Source organism: Artemia sp. Qi Xiang Cuo, chromosome 6 (assembly GCF_049724085.1).
Source record: "Artemia sp. Qi Xiang Cuo chromosome 6, ASM4972408v1, whole genome shotgun sequence".
Taxonomy (NCBI): domain Eukaryota; kingdom Metazoa; phylum Arthropoda; class Branchiopoda; order Anostraca; family Artemiidae; genus Artemia; species Artemia sp. Qi Xiang Cuo.
Genome location: NC_142799.1, coordinates 49,970,053 through 49,997,628, shown reverse-complemented (window position 1 = coordinate 49,997,628; position 27,576 = coordinate 49,970,053). Strand labels below are relative to the sequence as shown.

At 37.5% G+C, this 27,576-nt stretch overlaps 1 protein-coding gene across 1 annotated transcript in view; it reads left to right on the top strand.

Annotated features, from left to right (window-relative positions):
- Positions 1–27,576, top strand: part of IFT57 (intraflagellar transport 57) — a 193,028-nt gene that overhangs the window by 144,210 nt on the left and 21,242 nt on the right. Inside the window, exon 5 of the mRNA XM_089090239.1 lies at positions 7,655–7,851. Within this exon, the coding sequence (XP_088946365.1) occupies positions 7,655–7,851 (197 nt within the window). The remainder of the gene's footprint in view (positions 1–7,654; positions 7,852–27,576) is intronic.

Below are 27,576 nucleotides of genomic sequence, written 5' to 3'. Positions count from 1 at the left end.
TAGCTTATTTCTTCAGCACAGTTTTAAGACCCGATAACTATCTTCGGAGATAAAATGACCCCCTACGTCCCATGGGGAAAGGTTTTTAAGTTATAAAAATCGCCCTTTGTTTTATTTGTTATTGAAAAGCATGCATACATTTTTTGGGTGGGAAGGGGAGGACGAATTTTCTGCTGGGAGAATTTTAAATAGTTTCCAGGAGATGAAATTTTAAGAAGAAATTTTTCGCTGGGTGAATTTGCAAGAATTCATATACGAAATTTCTTTATATGTCTTGCTTTCTCTTTGCCGATTTAATTTTACGCGTGGGGATGTTAGGGGTAATTGTCCGGGGTAAGTCTTCGCCAGGATTGAATTGTCCAGAGGATATTTCTATGGGGAGGGGTATTTTTCGTGAGGGAGAGCATTTTTGGTGGGGTTAAACACCCCCCCCCTCCCGTTCACTATATTTATTTATGTTATTTTACTGTGTTCATGGCCGTATATTTGGCTTTAAAACACACTTATTTGTCCAAAAATTTGTAAATTGAAAAGACGTGGGTATCAGATCAGAATTTGAGGTTTTCTGGCATAACCAGCAACACTTTAAGCGTCCTGAAGTACTGGTTCTGCCTGCCTACCAGTGGGTAAAGGCAGGCACACATAGCAGCCCCCACCCCTGGGGTGTAGAGGGGACTCATCAGGTGAGACCTATACCAATTTTAACTTGTAATTTGACTACAGTAACCAATCCTTGGGTTTAAACCACAGCTACTGTTGATGCTTGATGTTTTTTGCTCATTTCTTTTTATTCTTGAAATTTCACAATCCCCGGCTTTGGTATTTGAAATTTGTTACTTGATTGTGGATTATATCCTACCTTATACCCAAACTGTCTGATATCACTGCCTATTTTGTTCCTGTTTTGTTGTTTACTTCAGATAAGAAATGAAAGGTCAACTCAAGCCACCTCGTGAACTAAGGTCTGACATCTCAATCCAATTCTCTGGATCAGAATCTGTTTCAGAGAAACTACTCATGATCACTAACCACATAAATAGCATAAAAATCAGACATAAAATGCTAGCAGATTCGCTTAAACCTGACAACCTTAAAACTTCAGTTAAAGGGCTACTTGATGACCTTATATTGGCTAAGATCTCTTCCAAGGTAGATGAGGCAGAGGTTAAAATGAAAGAGGAACAGACATTCATGCAACATAATGTCACTATCTCTTCAGGTAAGCTGGATGCAATCAAGCACGAGGTGTATGCTGGCCTCAACCTAGATATTAGTAATCTAGTGGATAAAACTCATGAAAGCTATAACAGACGCATATTTTCTGTTGAATCTTCATTGGCTACTTTAGAGTCATCCATGATAGACCTTAAAAACTCTTTCCAGCCTATCCAGTCCAACCTGGCAAGATTAAATGACCGTTTTGAACAGCAGGCTTTGAGCAACCAAATTATTGTCTTTGGGGTGAAAGAGGAGACCTCCATTGAAAACAGTGAAAGTCAATTCCTGTCACTATGTGCTGTGAAATTTCCTGGCATACCAATTCTTCAGTCTGATGTTTTATCAGCCAAAAGAATTGGCAAACCATCTGCTAAACCCGGACCCATAGTTGTTGAATTTTGCAACTCATGAGTTCGTCAACTGCGTCTCAGACAAAAGAAGGATTTGAAAGGATCTGGGATTCTATTTTCTGAGACGCTTACAAAACCACGCTTACAACTTCTTTCACATACCAAGTCAAAGCTTGGCTTGCGTAATGTCTGGGCCAGTAAAGGTAATATCCTGTACAAAACCCAATCTGGAAGATTGTTTAAGTTTAATAATCAGAATAAAATTGATTTATGTGCTGCAAATGTAGAAAAATTAAAGTGATGGATTTAGATTTATTTTCTTATAATATATTGCATTGTTTCTGCACGGATTTACTTGCTGTTCTTAAAATATTCTTCTATTATTCTTTACTGTCCTCACATAATTTTGACTGGTACCATATTACACTGTGTGCCAATATTTTGGATGATGTGTCCCTTCCCACTAATAGTTCCTTATGTTTGTTTGTGATTCTGTAACCTTCACGTTGTCTGATTTACATTATATTCTTGTCGTGTCATTATACTTGTAACCCCCATAATATCAACTGGTCACAAATTATAGTTTGTGCTAATACTTATAATAATATGTGCCTTCCCACTGATTTTTCTTTATGTTTGTTTATGATCCTTTCACCATCATGCAGCTTGGCTTCTATAATGTTTTTGTCATGTCAGCACATTTGCAGCTCCTATAATTTTCACTGGTCCTATATTGCATTTTGGGCAAATATTATGAATCATATATGTTATCCCACTGTTATTTATTTATCTATTTATTTTTTTTATGTTTGTTTGTGATCCTATCACCTTTATGCAGGCTGATTTCTTTCATATTTTTGTCATTTCAGCATAATTGCAGCTCATATAATCTTGACTGGTTCCACATTATACTTGGGGCCAATATTTTGATGAATATGTGCCATGCCACTATTATTTCCTTATCTGGGTTGGTGATCCTATCACCTTCCTGTAACCTGACTTCTATCATATTTTTCTCATGTCAGCACACCTACAACTCACATTCTTATGACTGGTCCCATATTATATTTTTGGTCAATATTTTGAATAATATATGCCATCTCATTGATATTTCTTTATCTTATTTTTTGATGATATCACCCTAGTGTACTCTAAATTCTATCATATTTTTGTCATGTCAGTATATATGCAGCTCTCATAATTTTTTACTACCCATAGTATACTTTGGGCTAATATTTGGAATAATATGTGTCATTCCATTGATATTCATTTATATTTGTCTGTAATCCTATCACCTTCAGGTAGGCTGACTACTATTATATTCTTTTTATTTATTTTTTCTTTCTTTCTCATGTCAGTTACAGCTTACATAATTTTCTGGTCCCACATTATAAATTGGGCCAATACTTTGATTCTACTTTCATTTTACTGATATCTCATTATGCTTTTTGTGATCCTCTCACCTTCATGTAGCCTAACTTCTATTATTTTTTTGTCAGTCCAGCACACTTGCAGCTCATGTAATAGTAACTGGTGTCACATTATACTTTGGTCCAATACTTTGGATAATTTGTTCCATCCCACTTATATTTCTATGAGTATATTTATTATGTGTGATAATTATGGGTGATTTCTCTTTTCTTTCGAATTCTTCTATTCTTAATTCGGTTATATTTGATCAACCAATTAGGGCTGGTAAACAAGAGACTCACACGCTTGACCCTCTCCTTGAATCAATGGTTAATTCTAGCTGTAATTATCACACTACCATTGATTATTGTGATAAAATTATACCCTCACTGTCTTTAAATAGTAGCTTTAATGTATTTTGTTTGAATGTGCGTGGGATGAGAGATAAGTGGGATAGTCTGAAATCGTATTTGTGGTCTGATAATTCTTGCCCTTTTGATGTAATAGGTTTAACAGAAACATGGTTATCTGATGGTGAAAATTTTACAGCCTATGATATGCATGGTTATGTTGCTGTTCATATCCCCAGAATGGTAACAAAGTGCTCAGGGGGTATTTCTTTATTTATAAAGTCTGATATTGAGTTTAGAAGAAGGTCTGACCTTGAATCTTTGTTTACATCAGTAGTGTCAAATAGTAGGACAGTTTATTCTCTTGTTATTGATCTGAAAAGCCAGTTTGCATGTGACACTGTTTGTTTGTTTTATAAGCCCCCTCCTTTTCCAACACATTTCTTCTGAGATTTGCTTGATCAACTTTCTTGTGTGGGGTCTTTCTCTAAAAAACGTATTTGTGTTTTGGGAGATTTTAATTGTAATATGTTAAATATTGGATCAAGTGATGATTGTGACCATCTCTTTGATGTGCTTTCTTCTGCTGGTCTACTTCCTTCAATTTTTTTTCCTTATCGTGTTGACCCTACTAGAAATTCTGCCACTTTAATAGACAATATTTTCATTTCTCATTCTTCTAATTTGAAGTTTACTTCTGGTCTTGTTTTCACTGATCTTTTTGATCACTTCCCTATTTATGTTTCACTTTTTGTGCATCAAACTGAGATTGCTGTGAATGAGCACGGTGAGTCTTCTTTTAGAACTTCCACAGATAAAGAAATTTCCAATTTAATACATAGTCTTGAGAGTAATGATTGGTCTAGTGTTCTTGAAGCTAATGACGTTGATTGTGCAACGAATTTATTTTTGTGTCGCATGAGAGCTCTGTTGGATAAGCATTTTCCTCTTAGAAAGAGGCCAAGGAATTCCATACCTAAATGTCCATGGATGTCTAGAGGTCTGATCAATGCTACACATATGAAGGTGTCTCTGTTCAAGGCTGCATGTAAAAGTAAGACACAGGATGAACTTTTGAAGTATAAACTTATGTTTATACTATAAAAATGTGCTTACTTCTTCAGTACGTGCAGCCAAAAAGCTATATTTTTCGCGTCGAATTGATGAGTGTAAGGGGAATTTGCGAAAGGTTTGGACTGTAGTTAATGAAGCTCTTTCCCGCAAGAAACTCAAATAGTCCCCCCCTTGTCGTTACAAGAGAGCTGATGAATCTTTCATGGACAAAAATTCTTCAGCAACCTCCTCCAATTCGTATTTTACCTCATTTTCTTAAGTTCCCATTCCATTCAACAGCAGAGTAAGTAGTTTTGCCTTAGTAGAAAAGTCATTTTTCCTTTTTCCATGCGGTGATACCGAAATTTCTAGCATTATTTCTCAGCTTTCAAATAGCCGTTCAGTTGATGGTTTTGGTTTGAGCTGTAATGTTCTTAAAAAAATTGGTCAGTTTGTTTCTAACCCCATCTCACACATAACTAACCTCTCTCTTTCTTCTGGTGTTTTTGCTCATTTATTTAAGGTTGCTAATGTTGTACCTTTGTTTAAAAAAGGTGATTCATCTCTAATTTCAAACTATAGACCTATATCTCTCCTTCCTGTAATTTCTAAGGTTGTTGAAAAAGTAGTGTATTGTAGACTCTCTTCATTTGTATTTAGTACTAATACGACTGCAGGTAATTCTCTCATAACTAACCATCAGTATGGCTTTCGTCCCAGTTTCTCTACCTTGCATGCACTTTCAGATGCAACAGAGTTTGTGCGTGTTAATCTTGACAAGGGCTTGTGTGTTTTGGGTCTATTGCTTGACTTTTCAAAGGCATTTGATATGGTCGTTCACTCTGTTCTTTTGTCTAAATTATCTTCATTTGGAGTGCATGGAGTCCCACTTCAATGGTTTAGGTCTTACCTCTCAGGGAGATCTCAGTATGTTTCGGTTAATGGTACTTCTTCCTCTTCCTTGCCTATTGTGAAAGGTGTCCCACAGGGCTCTGTGCTTGGACCACTTTTGTTTAATTTATATTAATGATCTTGTTGATGGTCTTCATCCCCTTGTGCACCCTATTCTTTTTGCTGATGACAGTAACTTTTTCATTGCTGCAGTGGACCTGCCATCTGCCATTTCCCTAGCTCAAGGTCTTCTTGATAAAGTAAAAGATTGGTGCTGGTCAAATGGTATGACTCTCAACAGCCAAAAAAGTGCCATTGTACACTTTAGAACCCCTTATCGTATGAGAGACGCAAGCGAACCAACCATCCTGACTTATGGGAATGATATTATACCGCAAGCTACTATAGTGAAATTTCTTGGTGTGTATCTTGACTGTTTTCTTTCCTTTAAACGCCATATAACTCATATCCGCTCCCTTGTACTCTGCCAATCTTCAATACACATGGTTAGTTCAATTCTTCCCCATAATGTTATGCTTTCTCTTTATTATGCTTTTATTTTTCCTTACCTTTCTTATTGCTCTTCTGTCTGGGGTAGTACTAATGAATCTCTTCTCTGCTCACTTCAAAGAGCCCAAAATAGGGCAGTGAAGGCTACTTTTCTTCTACCTCGTTTTTACCCTTCCTCTGATCTTTTTAATGATACTGGAATAGCTCCGCTGGATCGTATTGTGGGTAAAAGTTACCTTTATTTAGCACATTCTGCTTTTCTAAGTACACTTCCACCATATCTGCAGCAATTTTTCTTTCTATCAGGCTCAAGTAGGTACTCTTCTTTTTTACGTAGCTCTTATCGCAGGTTCATTTTACCTAAGCGATCATCGACAGCAGGTCAGAGGTCTCCTGTTTATCAATCTATTTTACTATGGAACTCTATCCCTCCTGATGTCCCTCTATCTCTTTCTGCAAAGGCACTTTCTCGCTAGGTATTTCCAGTATAGTATTTTCCCCCTTTTTTCTTCTTTTTTTTGCATTCCATCCACATTTATATGTCTTTTTTTTTCATTCAATATATTTCAAATAATTATCCTATTTTCTCATAATAATTCTCCTATTTTCATAAATTTCTCTTATACAATTTATTTTTTTATTTTTTTTTTTTTTTTTTTTTTTTTTTTTTTTTTTGTGATTTATAATAGTGTCTTATTTGTTTTGTTGGCCCTTTACAAGCTTAGCTTCTTGGGCGTATTTAAATTTTAAGTTTGTAATTGTATTGTTTTTTTTTAGTATTAATAAATTGATTGATTGATTGATTGTCTATCTATCTAATATGCAGAATAATTGTACCAAATACATTTTGCATGCAGACCCGTTATGCTTACCCCCACCCCCTTAATGTGCAAAACTATAGCGCAAATTTATTTCTAAAGTAACGAAGAAACTAACGAAAAAAAACCGGTGTGTTCACGAATTTTATACAGCGTAAACTTGAGTGAATGGCACATAATACACAAGTACTAAAATTCCATCCCCCTACGGAAATAAAAAAAAAAATCTCAAATGAAATTCTCAAATTTGGAAAGCCTTATTTTTCACGGGGGTATTTTTTTTTTGGGGGGGGGGGGGGGGGTTATTTTACGGGGAGTATTTTCCGGGGGGTTTTTTCCACGGGGGGGGGGGGGTATTTTCCGCCTGGGCTATTTTCCGGGGTATTTTCCGGGGTGTATTTTCCTTGGGAGGTATTTTCCTCGAAGGGATAATTTCCGGGTGTATTTTCCGCGGGGGGTATTCACCTAGAACCACGAAACTGCGTTTCCACAGGTGGAGGTTCCTATTCCTATTTGTAGATTCTACAGTTGGTTGAGATCAATGAGCTACCTCTTAACTAAGACATATTAAAATGATAAAATGACATTTTGTCTTAATAAACTTTGGGTGCGAAAATAAAATTTCTTCTTTTTGCTTAAATTTTGTAGAGAGAGAGAGAAAATTCATTTTTATTAAAGACCAATATTCACAAAACAATCATATCAAACAGACCTACCACGTGAAAATCTGTTCAGGAGCTTGCTTAAAGATTTGTTTGCTCCTAAAAACTACAGCCATTTTCTCCGTCGGTTTTGGGTTTTCTGTAATGCGCTTGTTTTTTTAATATTCTACAAATGTATGGAATTATCTTCGGTTTTTTATTTTCAATTCCGCTCCTTACTCATCAGAAAAACATCGACCCCCCCCCCCCATCAAAATAGGTAATAGAAACAGCGATAGCGTTAGAGTCAATGTTGAAAAGTTTCAATTTTTTGTCATGAAGGTTTTATTTCCATAGCTTACGCATTAATAATGGACTGAAGTTATTTCACGGCTATGATTTATGTTTTACAGAAATCAATGACTGGAAAAATCGACTTGCAGCTATTAATAAATGTCAGGACAAGCTGAAGGGTTCAAGCACCGATCTGGCAACTGCTCTTGAAAACTTTTCTGGGCGACTGATCTCTAATATGGACCGAATTGAATCTAGACAAGAGTATTTGAACAATCAGCTTTTGTCGTTTGTTCGAGAATATCAGGCTTGTCAGGTATTTTTTTTAAAATCATTCTACCACTCAAAATCAAAACACTGTTCCTACATAAACCAAGTTTTGAACAATTACAGTTTGTAATTACTAAGGTTGTATGAGAAACTATAGCAAACTATAGTTTTTACAGCAAAAATAAATAGTAGAGATATCTAGTAATTTGAGAGCTTCCGCCAGCCAATAAAGTAGGGATAAAATATGATGTACGTGACTAAAGTCACAAGGATTGGGGGGGGGGGCTGTAGTGCCCGTTTCCCTACCACTGTAAGTGCCCTTATGTATGATTCAATGCAAAAGTATTCTTTGCAATGAGTTTTTTTTTTCATGTCGGTATGCATAATGGACGGTGGTGCCCCCTCCTAAATCAAAGATAGTCTGGAAATAACAATTTAAAAAACTCAACCTGGAATGACGTCGTTATTGGGTCATTCGAGTACCTTCAATACTCTGTTACTAATTCCAGGCGACACTCCTGCGAGATAACTAGTATATTGAAGATTAAGGTTAGATTTCAGATTTCACCCTTCTGCCATAGTGAAGAGACGCAGATTAATCGCTCAATGAAAAGCAAGGAGTGTAGATACCACTTAGAACGTATCCCTGTTCAACATCGGGTTCGAAAAAAATGACCAGCCTAGTCTAAAGAAGGTTTGAAGGGTTCGTCACCTTCACGGTTGTGCTTGTAACTTGATTAATTGAAAAGAATTTTCCGGCAAAATACGTTTTGTAACGAAAATTAAAGAACTCCATTAAACAAAAAATGAGCAAAAATAAAATCAAATAAACTACCAAGCATCAAATTACCACAAATCAGCATAAATAAATAAATGAAACCCAAAACGAACAAAAATTACAGTAAATAACCGAGTCAAACTCAAAACAAATAGAAATTAACATAAGTTGGGCGCAAAACCCCTATGCCTTCCCAAGGCCAGAACAAAATTTGCATTATTTTATGACTATTGATATAATAATACGTTTCGGAAAAAAAGGTTTTCAAAGATAATTAAAAAGCTAAATAAAACCTAAGACCAGCAGAAATAAATTCCTATAATAATTCAAAACTCAAAACGACCAAAATTTCCATTAAAGTCAAAACGGTAATATAACACCAGTGAAACGAACAGAAATTAAAATAAACGATAGAAAATATAGAGATAGCAACTACAAATATAACTGAATAAATAAATCTTAAAACAAGTAAAAATTAAGTTGAAGTCAAACTTAAAACGAAAAAAAAAATACTTCAAACAGGAATTTGGCTACTGCACTTTTCCCCCTTTCCTAACCGTAAAATTCGAAAGCTTGTTGCGTCATTTACGTCTTATTGAAAAATATCTGTATCTTGAACACTGTGCTTTTGTTTTTCAAAACTTCGGCCAAAAATATAGGATTAAATCTTCAAGAAAAGGGAAAAAAGGATAAAATCATTTAATTATTACAAATTGGACCCAGCCGAATCGTCATTGCAAGTTAATGAAAGTTATGGAGAAGTCACATGCCAACTTTTAGAATCGGAATGTGAATTGACAGACTTTGAATCTGAATCTGCACAAAAAAGTGATCCCATAAGTTGGAATAAAGAAGAATATTTTTAGTCAATTCAGGTAATTAGATTCTCTTATTTGGTTCTAGGAAGAAGAGTTTTGAACTCTACAGATTTACGGGTCCGGTCGTTTCTAAATGAATCTGACTAAACTTATAACATGGGTTTTAGAAGAGAGAGACGAAGTAAAAATCCTAGCTGGAACTCCAATTACACCAAAAATAATATAAAATTTATATAAACTTTTACTTGAGAAGATTAATTCAGAATCAAAGTTCCTCGATAATGAATCAAAGCTGCTGTGAATATAAAACTTGATATGGCTGAGTATGAAGTCTAACAAACATTTAACTGAAATTAAAAGAAGCAAAGAAACTTTGGCCCCTCCTAAATCTCTTTGTTTTTAATAGATGAGAATAAAAACAACTTACGTGGCCTTTAGGAATAAAAAAAAATAAACAGAAAACAGAATCATCATTGAAGCGTTGAATGTAACCAAGACTAATTTAAACAATAGTAGTTCAATATTGATAAATCGCCAGTTGTTACCTGCAAATGATAGGCAGCGCAATAGCGCTACTTAAGTAACAAAATGTGGGAACAACGTGTTATTTTTTTACGCAGAGGCACTTCGTATAGAAAGATCTATAGAGGATTTAGAAGGACCCTATTCGATTGGAAATATAAAGTTCTAGTGCCTTTTTTAGAGCCAAAAGTGATTAGAGGAAAACTTGCTATCGCTCCACCTCCATCAATTCCCCATAAACGTCCAATCAAAATCTTGACTTAACTATTTTGTTCAGCATAGTTGAAAGGTCAAATAACTATGTCTTTGGGGATGTCAACCCCCCCCCCTCCCCCCACAGCCTTCAGGAAAAGGGCTATAAGTTATGAAAGTTGTCCGTTGTTAACATGTAAGGTTTTTGTGAAAGGGGTGGTCATATAAACTTCGGAGGCGGCCCGTTTAATTTGAAATCAGAAGTTCTAGTGCCATTTTAAGAGTCAAAAGTGATCGAAAGGCAACTCCCCTTCCCCCACGCCTTCTTTTCTCCAAATACATCCGATCGAATTTTTGCAGTAACCATTTTGTTCAAAATAGTCCAAAGATCATATAACAATGCCTCTGGGGTGGACATAAGCCCACCAGTTCCTGGGGCCAAGGGTTGTAAGTTATGTCACAGGGTATATAAGATTTTCACGGAAAGAGCCATGTTAGCTTTGAAGGGATTGGAATTGGAAAACTCGATTGGAAACCAAGATTTTTAGTTCTCTTTTTAAGAGTCAAAATTGATTCAAGTGCAGTTACCCTCCCCCCCACCCTCCACGCCCTCTCTTCTTCAAGTGCATCACATGGAAATTTTGAGATACCCATTTTGTTCAAAATAGTCCAAAGATCATATAACAGTGCCTCCAGGATTGACATAACCCCCCAAAGCCCGGGAGAAAGAGTTGTAAATTATTCTCCCGGGGCATATTTGGTTTTATGGAAGGGGTAGTCATATAAACTTAGGAGGGGGCTCAATCGACTAGAAATTCTGAATTCAGAATTTCTGGTGTCCTTTTTAAGAGTCAAAAGGGATCAGAGGGAAACTAGTCCCCCCCCACGTCCCCAAGTATATGCAATCAAAATTTTAGTATGACTATTTTGTTCAAAATAGTCAAAAGATCGAATAAATATGCCCCTGCGTTAACAAAATCCACGCAGCCCACAGGGCAAGGGCTGTAAGTGATGTAAGTTGCCGATTGCTAACATATAAGGTTATTATGGAAGGGGTGGCTGCATAAACTTCAGAAGAGGCGTATTTGGTTTGAAATCGAAAGTTCTAGTTTCCTTTTTAACAGTCAAAAATGATCGGAAGAAAACTATCCCCCCTTGCCCTTTAGCTCCTAAGATTTTGCGATTAACGTTTTAAGAAGGCCATTTCGTTCAAAGTGGTTGAAAGATCATATAAAAATGACTCTAGGGTTGACACAATCCTCCAAAGCCTGGGGACAAGTTTTGTAAGAGATGCCCTGGGTGCATATGAGGTTTTTATGGAAGGAGTGGTGGTATAAACTTTGAAGGAGGCTCATTTAATTTGAAATTGAAAGTTTTAGTTCCCTTTTTAAGAGTCAAAAGGGATTACAGGGCAACTACCCCCCCCCCCGTTCCCCAAATGCATCTGAGATTTTGAGATAGTTATTTTGTTCAAAGTAGTCCAAAATTCATATAACAATCCCTCCAGGATTGTTATACACAACCCCTCAGAGCATGGAGGCAACGGTTGTTAAGTTATGTCCCAGGGGCATATAAGGGTTTTACGGAAGAGAAGGTCGTATAAACTCCGGAGGGGGCTCATTAAATTGGAAATAAGAAGTTCTGATGTCCTTTTTAAGAGTCAAAGTGACCAGAGGGCAACTAGCTTCCTGTCCCCAGGCCCTCTTCTCCTCAAATGCATCCGATCAAAGTTTCGAGATAGTCACGTTGTTGAAAATAGTCCAAATATCAAACAATTGTGCCTCCTGGGTTGAAAAAAAAAACAAAGCCCCCAGGGCAAGGGCTGTAGGTTATGCAAGTTGCCCATTGTTAACATATAAGGTTCTTATGGAAGGGATGGCCGAACAAGCTTCGGAGGAGGGTCATTCGATTTTAAATCTAAAGTTCCACTTCCCTTTTTAAGATCCAAAAATGATCGGAGGGCAAACAGCCTCCCCCTCACCCTTTTCCTCCAAATGCTTCTGAATAAAATTTTGAGATCGCCATTTTGTTTAAAATAGTTCGAAGGTCAAATAACTATGGTTCCTGGTTGGACAATTCCCCCCAGTCCTCGAAGAAAGGACTATAAGTTATGCTAGTTGTTCATTGTTAAGAAATAAGTTTTGTATGGAAAGAGTGGTCTTGTTAACTATGGAGGTAGCTCATTCAGTTGGAAATCGAGAGTTCTAGTTCCCTTTTTAAGATTCAAAAGTGATCGGAGCGTAACCAGTCCCCCGCTCATCCTTCTATCCGATGAAAATTTTGATATAGCCATTTTGTTCAAAATAGACCAAGAGTCAAATAACTATAGGTCAGGGGTTGATAAACCCTCCCAGCCTCTGGGCTGTAACTTATTCAAGTTACCCATTGCTGACATATAACATCTTTGTGGAGAGGTTTGTCTTATAAACTTTGGAAGGGGCTTATTCGACTGAAATTCGAAAGTTCTAGTTCATTTTTAAAGAGTCCAAGATAATCAAAGGACAAGCAACCCCCCCCCCCCCACCCACAAACTTCTTCCCCAAATACATCTGGTGACCATTTTTAGATAGCCATTTTTTCAAAATAGTTCAAAGGCCAAATAGCTATGATTCCAGGGTTCACCCCCCCCCCTAAGCCCCCGGGGCAAGGGTCCTCAGTTATATAAGTTACTTATTGTTAACATACAAGATACTTATTGAAGGGTTGGGCGAAAGTTATATAATCAAAATCTATCGTCAAAAGTGGTCAAAAGACAACTAACGCCATTTTTTCCCCAAATGCTTCCGATTACAATTTTTAGAGAGCCATTTTGTTCAAAACAGTTGAAAGGTCGAATAACTATGGTTCTGGGTTTGATAATTCGACCCAGTCCTCGGGACAAGGGCATTAAAATATGCTAGTTGCCCATTGTTAACATATAAGGTTTTTATTGAAGAGTTTTAGCATCTTAATTTAAATAATCGAAAGTTATTGAAAATCGGTCATTCTACTCCTTTTTGAGATTCAAAAGTGATCGGAGAGTAACCAGCCCCCCCCCGCCTCCCCATGCCCTTGCATTCAATTAGTTTTGAAATGGCCATTTTGTTCAAAATAGTCCGAGAGTAAAAAAAACTCTTAAGTGAGGAAAAATTGTCTTTCAGCCTAATTTAGGAATGGTAACTACTAGTTGAGTTAATACTTAGGATAAAAATTAGTTGCGAAAACACGTTTTCGGGAATTTCGAAAATAGCCCGAAGCCCCACAAAAATGGTGTTGGATTAGGAAAAAAAACTGAAACGACGGAAGAGAGAACTCAATGCGACATTCACGTCATACTGCCAGGCGTTATTCGTACAATGTAGTATCATTTTTCAAAATTAGGAGGGGGGAACCCCTGTTTAACAGTTTCAAGAGAGTGAGGTAAATGGAAGAAAAACAAAGAGAGGAATCAAAGCCTAAGAACTGAAGTATTTTTGCAAGAAAACAAAAAGACCCCCCCCCCTCCAAAAAAAAGAGATACCATTCTAGAAATTATGAAAAACAGATATAAAGAAGCAAAAAATACTTCTGAAAGGAGCCAGTCTCGAGCGCCCATAAAGATGGTTACAATGGTGGTTTGGGATCTAAATTTTTAACAATTAATTTTCAAGCTATAAATGAAAGAGAAAAACAAAATAATTAACGGGCCAGGCCTATAGAGAAGCAAAGTTAGAAAGAAAAAAAAATTACTTCGAAAACGACATATAAGTTACATAACAACAAAAATTTAGACGGTAAATAGATGTAATTTTATGTAAAATAAATAACAAATTCAAAGCAAAAAAAAGTGGTAGGTTTAGCAGTAATAGATAGTATTTAAAGTTTTCAAGTATTATAGTTTCTCTTTGGTTTCATCATTTTTATTAGAAGACTGGACAAAGTCAGAATGCTTCCATTTGAGAAATATTAAATAGAGAACAGACTCGAATACGGCTACCTGAAATTAAAAAACGAGATCTAACATCTAATAACGAAGGTTAATACTGATTGGAAGTCCTTTACGATTCTAGTTCAAACAAGGCGTCAAATACCTAACTTTTACTACAGTTGGCGGTGATTTGAGCGATCCTGGTGATCTCAAAAGGCCATTGACGGAATTTGGTCCTCCAATTTTACAGACTGAAAAATCTTCGGATACTCGGGTACAAATGGGGTGCAATTTTCCCACCTTTCTGCTTGGAAAAGGAGGAACATGAGGAGTTGGGTGTTGGAGAAGCCATTGGCCAACATTGGTTTTCCAATCATAAAGAGTAGTATACTAGTATCTCAATGGCACTTTAACAAGGCCCATAGCCACTACTCCTATATTTCTTAATGCTTTAAGATCAGAAAAGTTTAACGGCGATTCCCTCAAGACGCATGTGTTATTAATCTTATTCAAGATGCAGGTGTATGTTACGTAACGGGGAGTGTTCTCTAAAAGATGCATGTGTTTGTTATGTATTAGGAAGTATTTTTCTTTGACTGTTTAAAAAACCTACGAGGGACAGGAAAAAAACCTTCAGGGCCTGCCAAATGATGATTTATTTGGTAGTTATGTAATAGGACTTGTTGGACTTTGGGGACCGCAGGAAAGCCCCGATTATAACTGAGAATGACGCATTCTCCCGTGACTTGTTTAAAATGGAGACCATGGGGAAGCCCTGTTTGTAACTCATGACGGCAAACACATGGGTGTTACGTACGTACACCTGTATGGTACGTAATGGCGGCGCACACGTGACTTTTACTTAGTGACTGCACACGCGTGGGATGTTACATAATACTTTAAGAGGTTTTTTCTTCAAGATGTCATTTTCCTTTTTTTTCGAAACATTTTCTTCGCGATTTTTTCCTCAGGGAAGCTTTATAATCTAAAGATATTTGTCCGCTTTAGGAATCGGATGTAAGACCAAGGATTTTCCCAATGACCAGACCAGAGCGTTAACCAGCTGGACTAGCAATCTATTCCTAATATTATGATTCGGGAAATCGATTCTACGAGATAACGTATTCTCCATATGGAGAATTCGCTGCACACTTTCCAGATCGATTAAGCTATTGATTGAGTGTTACCAATCCTTTCAACTCGAGAGCGAACAAGTATTCAACAATGCTATTGCCCATTTCTTTATTAGACGCACCTGCTTGCTACATTGTATTAAATTTCTAATGCAACCTAGACGGTGCTTTACTTACTTACTTTAGTTTCGGCGGGAACCAGACGATGAACTGTCCTGCCCGGCACCAAAGGATCTTGGGACGACCACTTGGACCTGTCGGCTACAGCTTCTCCGGCGATATTCAGTCAACCTTTTTCCCATCTCCGATCGTGTCTCCTGGATCTTCCCCACGGTTCCAGGTCCTCCTTGAATTTTCCCACAGGTTCTTCTTTTGTCCTCCTGGCTTACGTTTCCAGAAGGGGGCTGCTTTGCAGACAAGGACATCTCGACATATCGTGCCTTCGGGACGACGTGTGGCCGAGGAGCTTTAGACGACGTCTTTTAATGATAAGCAATAGCTCTTCTGATGGGCCACAGCGACTCCTTACTTCACTATATGAAATCCTGTCGCATCTCTTAATGCGGAGAATGTAATGAAGGCAGCGGTTGTCGAACACGTCTAAAGTTCTCTTGTCTTCAGCCTAGATCGGCCATGTCTCACAAGCATACAGTAGTACTGCTCAAACAATTTCAGCATAGATTTTGACTTTTGTTTTGGTTGAGATCTCCCGTCTGGTCCATAGTGCTTTTTTCAGACTAGTAAGGACTCCCACGCTTTTGCTATACGGGCAGACTTATCCCTTTCAGCTCCGCAATCTGGTGTTAAGAGAGAGCCAAGATACTTAAATTCCTCGGCGTTTTCTATTGGTTCACCTTCGAGGGTAACCTGACAAGGAGCAGGTATGTCGAGAGCCAATACTTTAGTCTTCTTAGCGCTGATGGCCGGTCCGATGCGCTTTGAGACCTCAGAAATATCGTAGATCATGCCTTGTAAGCTATCGGTGGTAGTCTCCAGCTCGGCAACGTCGTCTGCGAAGTCCACATCTCTCAGGGACTGGAGGAAACCAGCTATTTGTCCAAAGACTATTCAGCTGTGGTTTCTCATTGCATTATTCAGGATCCTTCTTCTTCTTTCGAAAAATAGCACCTGGAATCTATAATAGACTCCTTTTGATATTTCAGAAATATCATCAGAAATATCAAATGAGGAGTTTCATCTAAATACACAATTAATACAACGAAATCAACACAACCAACAGATAAACAAAAGTTTTTTTTTAACATCAACACTATCAATATTTTTTCCTTCAATTCTTAAGGAATATTATACTCTCGGTTTTCATATAGCATAAACAATTCATAGAACAGAAAAACAATACGGTCTATCGCGTAGTTGAATAATATAGGCGAAAGGGGGCATCCCTGCTTTACCTCAAACTCCACTGGAAACTCAGGAGTGTCATTGTCGGAAACACAGACGCAAGTCTCAGTGTCCTTATAAGCACTTCGGAGTATCTCAATGAACTCCTGTGGTGCACCGTCTTCAGCCCTAATTCTCCATAGCTCCTCTCTAATGAGAGAATCGAAGGCAGCTACAAAGTCAGTAAAGGCGATGAGAAGGAGTAGATGAAACCTGCTGTACTACTGAAGGATGAGGCGAATCGTCAAGATCTGTTCTGGACAGCCTCTGCCTGGTCAGAAGCGTGCTTGTTCAGGAAGGGTTATCTTGTCTCCTGCGTCTTCGAATTGATTCAAAAGAATGACACAGAAGATCTTTGTGGTATGGCCAATCAGGGAGATACCTCTATAGTTTCTGCAAATGGCCATATATCCTTTTTTGTATAGTGGAATGAGGACTGATACTTTCCAGTCTTTTGAGAAGGTCTTCGTCGTCCATACCTGGACAAATAGGTCGGTTAGGCGGCATATTAGATTTGGTGAGGACTTGAACATTTCAAAAGGGATCCCGTCCTCTCCTCGAGTTTTATTGTTCTTCATGCACTTCAGCCCTTTTAGTACGTCCGCAATACTTGGTGGATCGAGGTTTATTGCGTAGGGCTCTTTAGCAGCCCTCGAGAAGGCAGCTTGATCTCAGGAGGGTTTGACAGAGTTCAGTAGCTCAGAAAAATGTTCTCACCGGCGTTCAATGCGTCCTTCTTCTGTTTGGATGAGTTCTCCAGACTTATCTTTCGGTGTGTCAACCGCTACAGTAGCTTTTCCTGTCACTTCTTTCAGGAGTTTGAACATTTTCCTGCTGTTGCGGCTCTTGGACGCTTGTTCCAACCCTTTTCGCCAGATCTGACCATTATTGTTCTCTGTTCCGTTTCAGTGACTATTTAACTGCTTTGCAGGCTACTTTTAAGGGTTATTTCCACCTCCCACGAGGGGTCGCTTCTTCTCGGCTAGTTCTATGGTGTGGCCAGATATCCAGGCTCACTGTTTTTGTTTTGGGTGGCCAAGCACCTCCTCAACAACGTCCTATGTCGCAATTTTTATCGGTGTCCATTCTTTATTGACATTTGAAAGACGGTTCAAGGCTTTGAACCGGTTGGTTAGCTTTAACTTGAAGTCGGCTTTGATTTCCGGGCATCTTAGTTTCGACACGTCGAAGCGCTTCCCTGCCTTTTGTCACGTCTGCCTACTAAGGCGATGATGGACTTTGCAAGTGAGGAGATAGTGATCGGCCCCATATAAAGATCCTGTGTCTGGTCCTCTGTATACCCGGGCATCTGTGCAGGAGCTCCTCCATCTTCTGCTGACTAGGATGTGGTCAATCTGAGCCGTTGTTACGCCGATATTCGAACGCCATGTAACGAAGTGAAATCTCTTTCAGAAGTGTGCTCAAAGAGAGTGTTTGTGACGCATAGTTTGTTGTATCTTGCTAGATGTAAGAGCCTTTCTCCAATGATCCATCTGTCACCAACGGTGTGGCGGCCAGTAACTGCTGCTGTGTTGGGGTCTACTCTGTGAAGCCGGGCGTTCCAGTCTCCAGTGACAAAGAACATGTCACGCCTTGGTGTCTTTTCGATGATTCTTTGTAGGTCATAATAAAAGGCATCTTCGACCACGTCACTGCTGTCCCTTATCGGAGCGTACACACCGATTATAGTTATTGGGCTAATGTGGCCTCTCACTCTGATTATGGCGATCCTTGGTTCCCAAGGTTCCAACATTGGCTCCCAAGAGCTGACGCATGATGCAGTAGGATCATCTAGCAGGAACCCAACTCCTTGTTGGCCGGAACCATCGTTGGGACCCGAGTTGTAGAACTGGAATGAGTCAGATTCGGAAACGGTCACTTTTTGGACTGAACATAATTCAGTCTCGTTTCTGAAAGACAACAAACTTTGATTTTATACTTCTGCAGCTCCCTCACAAGGAGCAATTGCGTGGATTCCAGCTTGCAGCTTTTAACATTCCACGCGTCAATATTCAGATATTTTCTTGATCGGGTGGCTTGCATGCTTGTCGGGTCAGGCACCACCCTGACCTGATCCGCGTCGGCTACCGCGAACGCTTTAGTAGTAGTTTCTCTGTGCATTTAATCTTCAATATTCATTCGTGTTTCATGGGAATGGACTTGACCAAGGGCTCCCCAGACCCTTGGCGCCCCGTTGCGTTAGCCATTCCATTTGTCGGGCTAGGCTATCAATAGAATGTTACACCACTCCACCGCTGTGAGGTGCAACTTAGGGCTCTCCTGACCGCTCGATAAGGACGGGGGCTTGAATCCTGACTCCAAGGCCCCAACCATAGCTTAGGGGCACTCATGCTTATCAGGCCCTGATTCCCACCTGGGAGGTCTGGATGTCAGGAGGTCGGGACAATGCTTTGTAAGACACAGACTTTTTATTATACATAAAAGTTTTATTAATAAAAAAAATATTGTAAAATCATAATCACAGAAAAAAGTAGTTAAAACTCAACAAATGGAAAAACAAAAACAGGAAAAAACTGATAAAGAATATAATATAAGCAAAAAAGCATGAATTAAAGAAAGTCGAGAACAATAGCAACCAATTCCAGGGGGAGGGGGAGAGGGTTGTTAATAGTGGCAAATTTAAGCCATATTAAGAGATCTGAGAGGTTTGAATGAAATTGTATCGTTTTCTTGAGTCAAGACTATGCTTCCTGATTGCCAAGCATCAGAAACATTATAAAATCATGAAATCACAGGAAAAAACAGTTAAAACTCAACATAGAGAAAAAACAAAACATGAAAAAAGCTGATGAAGGATGAAATATAAGCAAAAAAAGCGTGAATTAAGGAAAGGCAGGAACCCTATCAACCAATTCCAGAGGGGGAGGGTTGTTATTAGAGGTAGTTTTAAACCATATTAAGAGATATTTCTGAGAGCTTTTAATGAAAATGCCTTGTTTCTTTGAGCCAAGACTATGCATTCCTGTTTGGCAAGCATCAGAAACATTATAAAATCATGAAAGCACAGAAAAAAGCAGCTAAAACTCAACAAACGGAAAAACAAACGTGAAAAAGCTGATAAAGGATAAAATTTAAGCAAAAAAATCGTGAAATATAAAGAAAGGCCGGAACCTAACCTTAACTTTAAGCTGTCTTATGGAAGTTATTTATTTACGGTAGCTTATTGGGTGTCAGAATTCAGTCCCCCTCCCCCCGAAAAATTCATGTAACACCTCCCACCTTACCTTAAATTAGTTTAATGAAAAGTTATTTATTCACGATGGCTAATTGTGTGTTATATTTCAGTCCCCCTCCCCCTGGAAAAATTCATGTAACACCTTCAACCTTAACTCTAAACTGTTTTATGGAAGTTATTTATTTATGATAGGTTGTTGGGTGTTATATTTTAGTCTCTATCCCCAGGAAAACGCAGGGGCCGTTTACTGCCATTTTGTGCTATAAAAGATCAATTTTTGCCCAAACAGGATCAAAATATCAGAGAAATCGATTTTTCATAATCTAAAGCTTTAAAACAGGAGGTCTTCATTCACCCTGTCTTCGGAGATAAGTGCAGAGGGGGCGCATACTGCCATAAAAGATCAATTTTTACCTAAACAGGATCAAAATATCCGAGAAATCGATTTTTCATAGTCTAAAGCTTCAAAGCCAGAAGTTTCAACTCACCTTATCTTGACGGACCACTGCAGAGGGTCGTTTACCGCCATTTTGTGCCATAAGAGATAAATTTTGCCCCAGATAGGATCAAAATATAAGAAAATTTGATTTTTCATAGTCTAAAGCTTAAAAACAGAAGGTTTTAAGCCATCCTATCTTGACAGACCACCACAGAGGGGCGTTTACTGCCATTTTGTGCCATAAGAGATCGATTTTGAACGTGTAAGTCTAAGGACTTCCCGACCTGTGACACTCAATGGCTGGCACACTGCACCCTCTGGCGTGCATTATCACACATAAAACATTTTTCTGACATTTTCCTACAAAAATATCCGTTTATACTAGCATCGTTTGTTTAAATTTAAAGAAAAATCCCCCAATAGCATTTCTTCTGATGACTCCTGGCAATTCAGGCCACCGTGACACAAAACACCCGCCCGATGGCACCAATTGGCGCATATTAGCACACCTAATGCAGTTTCAACATTTCCCCACAAAATAAGTTTATATACTAAAAATGACCATTGTTTTTATTTGAACAATGGAAATCTTGACATTTCCCGCCCCCTTCTCTTTATTTCCAGTGATTTTGTAAAAAATTCCCCTTTATTGTTAGAAAGGACATACAATTTAAAACATTTCTTGAATGAGCCTTCCCCTTATTTCCTGTGATTTCGTAACAATTGGCTGCCCCGTGACACCCCTCTGGCACTCCCTCGCCATTCCTAAAGCATTCTCAGATATTTTCATTATAAAAATATGTTTTAAATCTATTGGTTCCAGTTTTCTCAACCCATCCCCCAATGCGATAAACCAATTCAATTCATGCCACCGTGGCGCAATATGGCTTGCACATGGCACCATCTGGTACAAACTATCATTTCTAAGGCATTTTCTCATATTTTCTTGTTAAAAATCATGATTTAAATCCATTGGTTCATCTTTTCTCAAGCCACCCCTCAACGTGATACACCACGTCAATTCACGTCACCGTAGCAAGCTATGGCTGGCACATGGTACTCTCTGACACAAACTATTATGCCTAAGACATTTTTCAGATATATTCATGTTAAGAATTATGCTTTAAATACATCGGTTCGTGTTTTCGCAATCCAAACCACCGTGATACCCCCATGGCAATTCCCGACCTGTGCCACTCTATAACTGGCTCATGGCACTCTCTGATGTGCATTATCATACCTAAAGCATTCTCAGTTATTTTCATGATAAAAACTAAAAACGGAATTGCTTTCTTTTCTCATTCATAGGAGAGTTGAAATCACCATAATGTGGATTAGTTTCTTCCTTAGGTTAAGGGTTCTAATGAATTGCAGACCCCCTATGGTGATTTGTTTTTACAATATATAAATAATTCCTACAAAATGTAAAAATACTTTCCACAATTCTAACATAGTTCTAACATAATGAAAAACAGATGGTGCAGAACACAAAATACTTGCTACAAAACACAAAAATTCTAACGACATCCCAAATACTTCTTATAAAATACAAAACTTCAAACACAATCCAAAATAATTTTCTGCAAAACAGAAATATCTCTTACAAAATACAGAAATTCATTGCACAGTTTTAAAATATTTCTAACGGATTAATAAATACTTGGTGCAGGAAACAAAAGACTTGCTACGAAACACAAAATTCTAACAGCACCCGAAATACTTTTTACGAAATACAAAAATGCTTTGCACAATTCTAAAATAGTTCTAATAGAATGAAAAATAGTTGGTGTAGAACACAATATACTTACTACAAAAACATACAAAAATTCTAACAACATTCCACATACTTTTTATAGAATACGAAAAAAATTCCAAACACAAAAAAAGTTGTATTCAGTTAGAAGTATTTGGATTTGTGTAAAGTATTTTTTTAATGTTGTAAGAATAATTTTTGTTTTCTAAGAACTATTTCGGATTTTGTTAGAGCTTTTTGTATTCTGTAAGAATTACTTATGTTTTGTAAAAATTTTTTTGGATTATATTAGAATTTTTTATATTCTATAAAAAGACTTTAAGGCGCTGTTAAAATTCTTGGACCCTGCAACAAGTATTTTGTGTTTTTCACACTCTACTTATACCCTGCTTGAGTCGTTTTAAAATTGTGTAAAGTATTTTGTATCTTGTAAGAATAATTTTTTGTGTTTTAGGAATTATCTTGGATTATGCTTGAACTTTTTGTATTCTATAAGAAGTATATGGGGCGTTGTTAGAATTTTTTGTTTGTAGCAAGTATTCTGTGTTCTGCACAAACTGTTTTTCATTCTGTAAGAATTCGAATTGTTTAAAGTATTTTTGTACTTTGTAAGAAGTATTTCTGTTTTGTAGGAATTATTTTGGATTGTTTTTGAACTTTTTGTATTCTTTAAGAAGTATTTGGGATGTTGTTAGAACTTTTTGTTTTGTAGCAAGTATTTTGTGTTCTGCACCAACTATTTTTCATTCTGCAATAACTATATTAGAGTTGTACAAAGTGTTTTTGTATTTCTTAAGAATATTTTTTTTTTGTTTCGTGGGAATTATTTTGGAATATGTTTGAATTTTTGTATTCTATGTTCTGCACGAACTATTTTTCATTCAGTTCTGAACTATTTTATTCAGAACTATTTTAGAAATGTACTGAGTATTTTTGTGTTTTGTAAGAATTATTTCTGTTTTGTGGGAATTATTTTTGAACTTTTTTGTATTTAATAAGAAGTATTTGGGATGTTTTTAGAATTTTGCTTTTTGTAGCAAGTATTTTGTGTTCTGCACCAACTATTTTTCATTATAGTAAAACTATTTTAGAACGTTGTAAAATATTTTTATATTTGGTATTCTATAAGAAGTATTTGGGATGCTGTTTTATTATTCTTGTGTTTTGTAGAAACTGTTTTCTGCTTTGCACCACCTATTTTTCATTCTGTTGGACCTTTTTTAGAATTGTGCAAAATATTTTTGCGTTTTCTAAGAATTATTTATGTTCTTTTCGATGAAACAGAACAAAGTATTCTGTTCTGAAGTATTTGGGATGTTGTTAAATTTTTTGTGTTTTGTAACAAGTATTTTGTTTTCTGCGCCAACTATTTTTCATGTTGTTAGAACTATTTTAGAATTGTGCAAATTTTTTTTTGTATTTTGTAAGAATATTTTTTTGTTCCTTTTTAGGAATTATTTTAGATTATGTCTAACTTTTCGTATTCTAAAAGAAGTACTTGGGATGTTGTTAGAATCTATGTATTTTGTGTTCTGCATCAACTATTTATCTTTTGGAAAAATGGCTCACAATAGGAATCTGTCTACACACCTGCGATACTAATATGCCCAATAACAATACGCCAATACCGATACGCATAATATCAATATGTTCGCTACCGACACAGTGTGCAACCCTTTGCCCAGGGACTGAGGAGGGTCATATCATCACCAAAACCAAAGATACTTGACTTTAAAACCATATTGAACAAAATGGATATCTCAAAATTGTGATTGAATTACTTTGAGGGGGAAAGGGCCTTCGGGAGGGGGGGGGGGGCTAGACGCCCTTCAATCCTTTTGGTCACTTAAAAAGGACACTGGCAAATTCAGTTTCCGTTCGAATGAGCTATTACACATCTCTCTATGATGTTCTGCTCACCCCCTAGCATTGCTAGAAAAAAAAACGGGAGACAGATCACTGCTACCCATGCAAAAAGTTATTTTCCTTGTTGATCAAGGAATGGGGTTGTAATTTCCCGTAGCTACGTTTTTGAAATTGCTGATTCCAATGGTAGACTTTTCATTTTGATATGACGCCATTTTTGAGGGGTTTCATTCTTTTTTTGAAATCACCATAAATTTCTTTTCGCAATAAACTTTTACTTTTAAGACAAACCGAAATAATAGCTACCATTCCTGAATTAGTGTCAGATGGGAACTTTTTTTTACTAGGTAGTATTTGCTAAGCGTTTTTTTTTAACTTTTGGTTACCATGGGCTGTTGTACGCTCTTTACTAGGTTACAGCTACCGCTGCAGCCATGGTTAATGGGGATGGGAGGGGAGGGTAAACGGAAGAGCTTTTTGTAAGACTCCAGCGAAGAGTTTTGTAACACAAATATTACGATTGTACCGTTGTATGCTTCCAATTTTTTTCTACTTAAGAAGTTGGCACCAGAAGTGCTGTTTTTAGTGCTATATCTCACTTACGGATGGTAGAACTGATAAAAGTACGTAGATATGAATCATAGCTTTAAAATGAGCCATTAAATGCATCTCTAAAAAGTTCTCGTGACCCACGGGATCCAGCCTTTGCATTTTAGACATGCCACCAAAAGTACCATTTGTCACTTGCAGATGGTGGAATTTATAGGAAGAACACAGGTATGAGTGATATTAGCTATTAAATAACAGTCTACGATGTTCTGGTAGCTCGATAGCCCCAACTCTTGAGAAATGGCACAAAATTTGCCAATTTTTGTGCCATGTGGCGCTTGCAGAGTATATGAGAGGGGTTCCATTGTGTCCCAATTCTTAAGCGGAAGACAAAAGGTGCCGTTTTTGTACTATTTGGCACTTACGTATGGCAAAACTGATTAAAAGCACGTAGATACGAGTAATAGCTTTCAAATCAGTCATTAAACATCTCTCTAAAAAGTTCTAGCAGCCCACAAGCCCCTAGCTTTTCCACTTGGGACATGGCATCAATAGTGCCATTTTTAGTGCCAGTTAGTACTTGCAGGTGGTGGAGTTTATAAAGAAAATGTAGATATGAGAAATAGCTTTTATGTTAGCTATTAAACATCTGTCTTTTGTTGCCCGCTAGCCCCACCCCTTGAGAAATGGCACAGAATGTGCCATTTTTGGATGGTGGAATTTATGAAAGGCGCGTAGATGTGAGAAATAGCTTTTGAATGAGCTATTAAGCATCTCTCTATAATGCTCAGGTAAACCTCTAGCCCCGGAAGAAAGAGAAAAAAAACGGGAGACAGATCAATGCTACCCATGCAAAAAAGGGGAAAACTGTAATTTCCCTGAACACGGTTTTCAACTATGCTGATTCCAGTAGTATACTTCTCATTTTGATCTGACGCCATTTTTGAGGGGTTTCAGGCTTTTTTCGAAATTACCATGAATTTTTTTTCGCAATAAATTTTATTTTTAAAGCGAACGGAAATAAAAATTACTATTCCTGAATCAGCGTCAAATGGCAAATTTTTTCACTAGTCAGTTTTTTTTTAACTTTTGGTTACTATGGGCTGTTGTTCACTCTTTACTAGGCTGCAGCTACCGCTGGAACCATGATTCATGAGAGGTCTTTCAGATAAATGTGGCTGGGAGAAGTATTGCGCCAAAAGTCTTTATCAAACAGTTCGTGGTAACGAACTGTAAGTAAGGAGCGACTCGGTTCAATAGTACCCGAAACTCTAAAAAACGGAATTTTGATAGCAACAGATACATCAAAAGAATTGGATTTTTGTGTTGATCTTAAATATATAAGTTTCGTTAAGTTTAGTCCTACACATCAAAAGTTACGAGCCTGTGAAAATTTGCCTTATTTTCGAAAAAAAGGGTTAAACATCCCCTAAAGTCCTAGAATCTTAATGAAAATTACACCATCAGATTCAGCATATCAGAGAACTTTACTGTAGAGGTTTCAAGCTCCTATCTGCAAAAATGAGGAATTTTGTATTTTTGCAAGAAGAAAGATCACGGATGCGTGTTTATTTATTTTTTGTTTTCCAGGGGTGATCGTATGGACCCAGTGGTCCTAGAATATCGTGAGAAGGGCTCATCTGGACGGAATTCTAGTGCCCTTTTTAAGTGACAAAAAAGATTGGAGGGCAACCTGGCCCCTCCCCACCCCTTTTTTTCCCAAAGTCGCCTGATCAAAACTCTGAGATAGCTATTTTGTTCAGCATGGTTGAAAAATATAATAGCTATGTCTTTGAGGATGACTTAATCCCCCGCAGTCCCTGGGGAAGGCTGCAAGTTATGAAGTTTGCCCAATGTTTACATAGAGCATCGGGTATTGGGAAGTATACAGACGTTTTCAAGGGGGAATTTTTCTGGTAGAGAGGGTGGAGCCGGGGGTTACGTGGGAGGATCTATCCATGGAGGAAGTTTTCATGTGTGAAGGGACATTGCTCTGAAGAAAGCGCCGGATTTCCCAGTATTATTTAAAAAACGATCAGAAGTTAAATAAAAAAAACAAGTTTTTTCAGCTTAAAGTAAGGAGCAACATCAAAACTTAAAGCGAACGGAAATTATTACGTATATGAGGGGTTTGCCCCCTAGTCAATACCTCACTCTTTACGCTAAAGTTTTTTTTTTAGTACTTTCATAAGAACTATTTATTCTAATTAAACGACCTTTGGGATTAAGGGGTCATTCTTAGAAAATCAGAACAAAATTCGAACTTTAGCGTAAAGAGCGAGGTATTGACTACGGGCCGAACCCCCTAATATACGTAATAAAATATACAAATATTGAAGTTTGTTACGTAAGTTAATGCGCAAGTTGCGTATTTTTGTTACTAATAAAAACGTTCGTAAATAAATTTAAAAGTCCTAGTGCCCTTTTTAAGTAATCAAAAATTGGAGGGCAACTAGGCCCCCTCCTCCCCCCTTTTCTCAAAATTGTCCGATCTAAATTTTGAAAAAGCCACTTATCCCCCCCCCCCCAACAAAAAAATGTGAAGTTGATATGCAAATTTCGTTTTAATTATTCATGTACGGTGAACCAAAATTAAAACCTGCACTAATTAAAAAACGTTTAGAAACTAAATTTAAAAAGAAAACAAGTGTTTGTAATTGAAAGTAAGGAGCGACATTAGAACTTAAAACGAACAGAGATTATTCCGTATAAGTAAGGAGCTGTCCCCTCTTCAACGCATCGCTCTTTACACTAAAGTTTGACTCTTTCTCACAACTCTATTTTTCTCTCTAGTCAATACCTTGCTCTTTACGCTAAAGCTCAAATTCTCTAAGAATCCCAAAGGTCGTTTAATTAGAATAAATAGCTCTTATGAGAGTACGAAGAAAAACTTTAGTGTACAGAGGAAGGTATTGACTAGGGGGTGAACCCCCTCATATACGTAATAATTTCTGTTCACTTTAAGTTTTGATGTTACTCCTTGCTTTCAGCTGAAAAAACTTGTTTTTTATTTAATTTATATTGTAAAGACTAGGGTGTTAAACGGATGGAAAGCCGGAGAGATATTAAACATTCCAAGGTGAGAGGACAAGGACGTAAAAGTTCCTCCCATGCACATGTACTGATGGCGGGTGTTATCAGAGGACTATTTTTTGGGATGGGAAAAGGGTCGAACTACGAAAAAGTTTAAATTTTTGGACCACGGTTTTAAACTTATCTGACAGAGAGACGGAGGGGT